The sequence below is a fragment of the Thermobia domestica genome, chromosome 13, assembly GCF_964235325.1.
Source record: "Thermobia domestica chromosome 13, izTheDome1.hap1.1, whole genome shotgun sequence".
NCBI classification, from domain to species: Eukaryota; Metazoa; Arthropoda; class Insecta; order Zygentoma; family Lepismatidae; genus Thermobia; species Thermobia domestica.
The window spans coordinates 196,957,149-196,966,145 of NC_137466.1; the positions used below are offsets into that span (position 1 = coordinate 196,957,149).

The window sequence follows — 8,997 nt, forward strand, 5'->3', positions numbered from 1 at the left end:
TTCAGTGCTAATAAACAACTATGTGGCCTATTCCTGGAAACATTTTCCTACACATTCCCTACACATTGATCCATGAACGATGCTTAAAGCTGACGTATCACTAAATGCTGTTTACATAGGCAAATCTATGGGGACGAAGGGTCGTTCGCCCCTGCCTCTCCCATCGTCACAAGCACCAGTGCTGCAAAAGTCCAGTGTGAGAGAAAAGTGAGAATCTCTCGCTGTTTCCTTCTACCTTGTACTCCCTCAAAAAGTCCGTCCTAGATCCGCCTCTGAGTGTTTAATATCTTATGAATATAGTTGTCCCCCCTAGGATCTGTAATTATAGCCACAGGACTAGTGGAAGGACTAGGCCGGTAGCCAGCCCAAAAATATAGGGGGCGGACCGGTAGAAGTTAGGGGGGCCCGATCCAATCATATTATAGTTCATTTGCAAGCCTACTGTGAAACTTTCAGGGGGAGCAGCAAAAATTTGGGGGGCTGCCCCTAGACCCCCTTGGATACGGGCCTGGGAAAGACTTGACCATTATAGCTTCTTATTTTTGTTTCAAAGCTAGTTTTAAAAACATCTAGTATCGCTGATCATAACAGAATCAATCATTTAATTTCATTGTTAAGCTATCTAAGAATTGATGATTAAAAAAAAAAAAAAAACAGTGGATTGACTATATCCCATCTTCCACCAAAAAATGAAAAGCAAAGAAAGGAAAGAAGAGAAAAAGAAAGAAAGAAATGTGAGCATGTATAACCAGATGCACAATGTGGAGAGTTCATATGTTTGATAAAAATGCCGTTCAGATGGCAATAATATCAAGGTACTAAACTCTCAGATAATAATATTCCAAGAAAGTGTTAGAAATCTTATATTTTGTAAATATGCTTTTAGAAATATTGAAACAATTTAATTATCCAGAAGAACTTAATTTTCCAGCCCATATTCCCAATTAGTATCTAAGTTATTTCTTTACTTTTACACCAACACAATTTGTTCGATAAAGTTATAAAATGTTTGAAATTTATGTTTCACTTAAAAATTGTTTTTCCGGCAAGTTGTAAATCATGTTTCTCGGTGAACCAGGGGTTTCGTTGTTACTCCACATCCTAAAAACTTATAATGGCAGAGATAGGCACCTGGGGCGGCGTGACGTCATGCGTTCCCCTTCCTTTTCAGATCCACTTTTACCCCTGCGGTGTACATACTAAAAGGCTGACATAGGGGCTGCTAAAAATAATCCAAATTTTACCATTTTCCTTTTGCTTGTGTTTCATAAATGAAAGGAGATAATGAAATGCAACTTACCACAATCGTAGATAATGTTAATCTACAACAGAAAATATGAACCTGAAGAATTTTTATTATTACCAACCATAAAAATCACAGTGTTGCCAGAATAAAATTTCCTCTAAAATCTAAGTTAAGGCAGCGACTAAAGGAAATAACTCAACTGAATTTGATTACATATCATGTTGTCTTGGTATCCCGTGAACTACTTTGTAAATAATAGTTGTATTTAGTTTATAATAAACAAAAGTTTTAACATACAGTTATTAAAATTAAATTATAATTTTTATTTAAAAAGTAGTTCACAGAATACCATAACAACATGATATGTAATCAAATGGAATTGAGTTCGTTCCTCTAGTCGCTGCTCTAACTTACAAGGAGACTTACGGAAGTGTCACTCACCGATTTGAATGAAACTTTGCATACTTGTAGAACATCAAGAAATAATCGACACGTATTATTATTTTCGGTAATGGTGCGGGTTTAAGGGTAGAAACCACCCTTTGAACGGTAGGGGTGGTCTACAAGCATAGACAGAAAACAATCATTTAATGTAGAAGAAAACATACTGCCAGGGGGCTTTTAGAACAACTGATGCAAAATCTGACGTTAAAATTACAAAATTCGATATGGCGAATTCAATATGGCGATTAGAATTACAAAAAGTCTTCTGGTTTGAAATGTTCTGTAGTTAGGCACGAACAACCATAGTTGGCACGGGTTACTGCTAGAAGGTTGCAGACCGATTTGAAACCTCTTTCTGTACGTATTTTAACGGGATGCTTGATTAAATGGATGAACCATCGTTTCTCACTATTCGGGGTACTTATTGAAAGTTAGTCCCTTCGCCTCTTAGTAGTTGGCGTATTTATTGAGTCCTCTCGCCTTTCACTACGTCAGAACTTCATATATCCTCAGTTGTTATAATTATGAATTTATCAAGAAAACTTTTTCCAGTAATGATATTTCACAAAAAAGTGTGTGATGTATAAACATCGTTTACACCACGCACACTTATTATGGAAATAACTGTAAATAAATCGCAAAATGCTGCAGAAGCTTTTAAACAAAATGTTACAGGATTTTCAAACGCAGATGGTTTTCCTTCCAAATAACCGCTTTTGTACCACGTATACCTAATAAGATTTGCAAATCTGGGAGAAGGAAACTATTATGAATCAGTGATTGGATCTTAATTATATTATTACGGAGATGTAAAATTTATGTTAAAGTTGTAGAGGACAATATCAGTCAAATATGTCAAGAAGTTTTTCCACGTCCTCAAGAAGAACATCAAGAGGCCGCATGCTACAGTTGTTTCTGCAGGAATGGTTTCTATTTTGAGGTACTCTTTTGTTCGTAAAATAGGTTCAAAAGTTGATGAATGTTGACCACGCGACGAGTCGAATAACAAAATGGACTTTGTATTAGACTTTGGGACAAAACCCTCTTGAAACTATGATTTCATAAGACTTGTTAATTTTCCTCAATTTGATGCTTTCACAAGGACATTTTCAGATTTAAAGAGGTTGTTTTGGACAATAATAAGAGACGACGGGACACACTTTCAATAAGCACTTTGAATAGGGAGACGCGAGAAGACTCACTTTAAATAAGCACCCCTAATAGTGAGAGGCGCAGAGACACACTTTAATCAAGCGTCCCGTTAAAATACGTACAGAAAGGGGTTTCAAATTGGTCTGCAACCTTCTCGCAGTAACTCCTGCGAACTGTGGTTGTTCTTGCCTAACTACAGAACATTTCAAACCAGAAAGGTTTTTGTAATTGTAATCGCCATATTGGATCCGCCATTTTGAATTTTGTAATTTTGACGTCACATTCTGCATCAGCTGTTCCAAAAGCCCCCTGGCATTATGTTTTCTTCTACATTAAATGATTATTTTCTGTCTATGCTTGGAGATCACCCCTACCGTTCAAAGGGTGGTCTCTACTCTTAAACTCGCACCATTGCCGAAATAAAAAAAAAAATACGTGTCGATTATTTCTCGATGTTCTAGTACAAGTATGCAAATTTTCATTGAAACCGGTTAGTGACAATTCCGTATGTCTCCGTGTTAGATTTTAGAGGAAATGTTATTCTGGCAACACTGTAATTTCTATGAATCGCAACACTGAAAATTCTTCAAGTTTATATTTTCTGTTGTAGAACAACATTATCTGTGATTGTGGTAAGTTATATTTCATTATCTCCTTTCACTTATGAACAAACAAGCAAAAGAGAAATGGTAAATTTTGTATTATTCTTAGTATGTCTGGTTGTTAAGATACTGCTTTCTTACACGGAATCAATTCCAGCATACTTTGTTTATATGTATAGAATCTAATGTGCTGATGTCTTGATATATATTTACCCATAATATATTTATGTTGTAAAAGTATTTCACGAACTACTGAAATATTTTTACCTTATTCATTTCTCCTAAACTAAGCTTTAGATAGATCAAATATTTGTAATATTGGCTTAGCCTATAAATAGAACTACTTTTCAAATAAAATTATAATTTAGTTTTAATAACTGTACGTTAAAACTTCTGTTTATTAGAGGTTCTCCTCCAGTTTCAAACCTACAAAAAAAAAAAAAAAAACGCTTAAAACATTAAAAATTGTTAGTTTAGGTTACGTTACGTTACCTTTCACGTAACTCTAAAGTTTAACACAGAAATATCACATCCAACGCACCACTTCGCTATGCTATATGATTACCACGCTCCTAGAAGCATCGAAACTTTTCGCGTCTTGCAAATAGTATCAGCTTCTACTTATAATTAGTCGTAATAAACGTAACTACTATACTCCCAAGCGTACACACCTAAAGATCACATAAAAATTCCAAATCACTATCTCTTACTTTCTTTTTCCTGTAAATTTTCCAAATTTTTAGTAAAAACGGCGGGCACTACTAACGTTAATCTGTAATATTTAGTACCAAAAGCTAGATATTAATCTATCACAAAATATTTTCTTTTCTTTTTACCAAGTGATCACCGCTCTATAATAGGGTGGATTGAAAAAATCAAAAGTTATCCAATTAAATAGCACTAGCCTATCAAAAGTTGTGTATCGACCACTACAACATTCGTGATTTTTTTTTCGTAATTTTTGTACTTCATCTTCATTCTCCGCAAGGGCTTCAAGATTTTGCAATTTTTATGAAAATTTTATTTACTGATTTTTTTTTTTTTTTTTTTGAAAATTGAAAAAAAAATTAAACCTGCCCAATTAAATCGAACTAGATTGCAAAAGTTGCATAGTGACTTAAAAAAATCATGCACACGGTGTATATTATTGGAGAAAAAAGTGGGGCTAAAAAGGAACAAACATTTTAGCAGTTTTCCTGGTAAAAATATGTTGTGTCATTGGTACAATTTTAGCATTGATTGTCCATATTTAGTGTTAGCTTTGATATTCAATTTTTCTCTCTTTTGAGTCACTAAATGGGTCACTTTTCCTTGTCTTTTCAGGTCATCATTGGGTTAAGAACAACCTGGGTGTCACCCCACAGTCTGGATGGTCTATAGACCCCTTTGGCCACGGATCGACTGTTCCATATCTCCTAAAGAATTCAGGAATTTCCGGCGCCATCATCCAAAGGATACACTACGCTTGGAAGCAGTGGTTGGCCGAGCAACAAATGGGAGATTTCTTGTGGAGACAAAACTGGGATGAGAATGGTAAAACGGATCTTCTCGTCCACAACCAGCCGTTTGATATCTACTCGATTAAACATTCCTGTGGACCACATCCGCAAGTGTGCCTTCAGTTCGACTTCAGAAAGATACCGGGAGAGTATACGGAATATTCGGTTAAATCGGTGCCTATAGATTCGATGAATGTGAAAGAAAAGGCTGAAGTGTTACTGGAACAATATGGCCGAACAGGTTCGCTTTTCCCTCATAATGTTGTGTTAATGCCTATTGGTGACGACTTTCGCTATGATCATGATAAAGAATGGGACCAGCAGTACAAGAACTATGAGAAACTCTTCAATTACATTAACCAAAACAAGCACTATAATGCTGAGATAACATTCGGTACTCCGGCTGATTATTTCAAGGCTGTTAGAGAGCGTATGATGTCCATGCAGACGCTACGAGGAGACTTTTTCGTCTACTCGGATATATTCTCAGAAGGTCGACCAGCCTATTGGAGCGGCTACTATACCACCCGACCTTACTGGAAGATTCTGGATCGTGAACTGGAAGCTAGTCTTCGATCTGCTGAGATCCTGTACACACTTGCCCTCAATCGGGCTCGTGAGCAAGGATTTAATAAAACAATGCAAGTTTTGGTGAGTGATTACGAGAAGCTAGTGCGGTCGCGGCAGTCTCTTGCGCTATTCCAACATCACGACGCCATCACTGGTACATCTAAAAGTTTTGTCATGCACGACTACGCTTTGAAGTTATTTGACGGTATTCAGAATACCATGATTGTACAATCTCGCAGTGCGGGAGTGCTTTTGTCAAAGGATCTTCATGGAGTCGCCAAAGAACAACTAAATACATTCCTTCTCCCAGACACTGACAGGGAATCTTATGAAAAATTACCGAGAAAGATGCCAATTGTTATATCCGCGAACGAGCCGAAGCGAGTGGTGGTGTTCAATTCTTTGTCTCAGCATCGCCAAGACGTTGTGCATGTGGTAACCCAAACGCCTAACATTCGCGTTCTCGATAGTGACGGAAACGCTATACCGTTTCAAGTGAACCCAGTGTGGAACAGAACAGATAAAGGTTTACAAATGGTGCACGGAGAATTTCAGATAATGTTTGTCGCTGATTTACCTCCACTTTCATTGGTAACATTCGTGTTCGAGCGAACATCTGTGAAAAGTTTAGATGCACGTGCGGTAATCTATTGCAGCGCCTGCAACAAGAAAGAAGATGCCAGCTTTGTTTCACCGTTTGATATTAAAGGAATGCAATCGGGTGATATTCAGTTAGAAAATCATAAAATGAAACTTCTTTTTGACGGCCCAACAGGATTCTTGAAAGCTGTGACCAAAAAATCAACCGGGAAAACTACCCAATGTGGTCTGCAGTTCGCAGCGTATGAATCAGCCCAATTTCACAGTGGTGCATATCTGTTTATGCCAGACCCGTATTCTCGAGACAAGGAACACGAGGTTCTTCAAGACGGGACGCAAGAAATCCTCATAACTTCTGGACCGATTGCTTCCGAGCTGACTGTAATGTATAAAAAAGTGTTGCAACATACAATACGTATTTATCACGTAGCTGGTCCTTTAAGTGAAGGTATTTATATGGAGAATATTGTGGACTTTGATGCGCCACCGAAATTCCGTGAAACGGAACTGTTTATGCGTTTTGTGACTGATATTAGTAACGGTGATGTTCCAGAGTTTTATTCGGATTTGAACGGTTTCCAAATGCAGCGACGTGTTAAAGTGGAGCGAATAGGTATCGAAGGCAACTATTTTCCCATTACTACAATGGCGTATATCCAGGATTCAGGGAGGCGCTTAAGTCTTCTTGTGAATCACGCGCAAGGCGCAGCCAGTTGGCAACCAGGGTGGTTGGAAGTGATGATTGACAGAAGAATGCTTTATGATGATTCTCGAGGAATGGGAGAAGGTGTAGTGGACAATAAAAGAACACTTTCCAAGTTTTGGTTACTTCTTGAAGAGCAAACGAAACCTTCTCGTCAATTTTCACGTCCTAGCTTGTACGCTAATCACTTATCCAATACGCTTCTTTACCCAGCTAGCTTGTATGTGCTTGAAGATTCATCGCAAAATCTCCATCGTCGTGTGGATTTGTTGTCTAAACCTTTTCCGTGTGACATTCATCTATTAAATCTACGTACTATCTCAGATCCAATGTATACTCAATTTCCTTCAGTATCAGCCCTGATGATATTACACAGACAGGGCTATAGTTGTGACATTCCATCTAAACTTCCACAGTGTGGGTTAGAATCATCCGGGACATTACATAAGCGAACGTTATTCCGTAACGTACATGTCGGGTCCATAACAAAAACCTCTTTAACGGGACTTCACTCTTTAGAAAGTTACAAATCTCTAGATGAAGTTTCTCTTCAACCTATGGAGCTTTTAACATTAAACCTCACATTTGTGCTGTGATAATAATGGACACAGTAGAGAGAAAAAAAAACTTTTTATCGGACTGATAAAAAATATATATATATATATATATATAAATATATGGACTGAGAAAAATCCCCTCTTGTGTACAGACCCCAACCCCAAAGCAACAATAATAATAGTATTTTGTATAGAAGGGCAGGTTCTTATTATAAGAAAAAAAATATTTAAAAAAATAAACTTTTATTATAAAATAAAAATTGTAAAAATAAAACAAAAAATACACGAACGAGCTTTTCTAAAAAATATATATAATAATAAAATAAAACAAAAGTGTAATATATATACATAGACAATAGTGCCACATATTGTGACATGTCTTCTAAAAAAAAAAGTGACGATGTTTTATATACATACAATATGTAAAAAAACACACATATATATAATACGTTCCTGAATTGTATTCAGGTTCTATGTCCATATCATTTTATCTTTAATATCATTCAATGTATATGACAAAAAAAATAAGAGTACACACGTCAAAAAAATTCAGATAAACAAAACAAAAAAGGGTCATGAAATGTTGATGTATATATATAAAGTATTATGGACAGGGTCAACATTTTATTGGAAATTCTTGTGAGTAGACTTCCCCCTTTTTTTATTATGGATTTTTTAAAAAGGAAAAAAAAACATAGAAGGGTTAAACGGTTGCACAGGATGAGTATAAACAATAAATAATAATATTAATAATAATGAAAAGAGACGAAAAAAAAAGAATGTCGAATCTTGTTGATTCAAAAGATATCTTTGTGAATTTATAGTTGTTATTAAAAGTGTTAACAAACCTTAATTTTGTTAAACTTTATTTTCTTGTTATGACCCTTATCCTTGTCTCTTTTTCTCCATACAAAAATGTTGATATGGAACAAGTTGTATTGTATTTTTGTTAAAAGTATCTGCGTCACAGTTAGGAGGAAATGTGTCATTATTAGAAACGTGTGTCACCATCATAAGAAGATAGACACCAATAGACAGAAAGTTATGTCACATCACAAGAAGATAGACACCAATAGACAGAAAGGTATGTCACCATCATGAGAAGATAGATATCAATAGACAGAAAGGTGTGTCACCATCATAAGAAGATAGACACCAATAGACAGAAAGGTGTGTCACCATCATAAGAAGATAGACACCAATAGACAGAAAGGTGTGTCACCATCATAAGAAGATAAACACCAATAGACAGAAAGGTGTGTCACTACCATAAGAAGATAAACACCAATAGACAGAAAGGTGTGTCACCATAATAAGAAGATAGACAGCAATAGACAGAAAGGTGTGTCACTACCATAAGAAGATAAACACCAATAGACAGAAAGGTGTGTCACCATAATAAGAAGATAGACAGCAATAGACAGAAAGGTGTGTCACTATCATAAGAAGATAAACACCAATAGACAGAAAGGTGTGTCACCATCATAAGAAGATAGACACCAATAGACAGAAAGGTGTGTCACCATCATAAGAAGATAAACACCAATAGACAGAAAGGTGTGTCACTACCATAAGAAGATAAACACCAATAGACAGAAAGGTGTGTCACCATAATAAGAAGATA

At 36.2% G+C, this 8,997-nt stretch overlaps 1 protein-coding gene across 1 annotated transcript in view; it reads left to right on the top strand.

The window, feature by feature from the left end:
* The window catches only part of alpha-Man-IIb (alpha-Mannosidase class II b), a 629,055-nt gene extending 620,829 nt beyond the window's left edge, over positions 1-8,226 (top strand). Inside the window, exon 5 of the mRNA XM_081737196.1 lies at positions 4,768-8,226. Coding sequence (XP_081593322.1) covers positions 4,768-7,412 — 2,645 coding nt within the window. The 3' untranslated portion in view covers positions 7,413-8,226. The remainder of the gene's footprint in view (positions 1-4,767) is intronic.
* Positions 8,227-8,997: the final 771 nt, after the last annotated feature.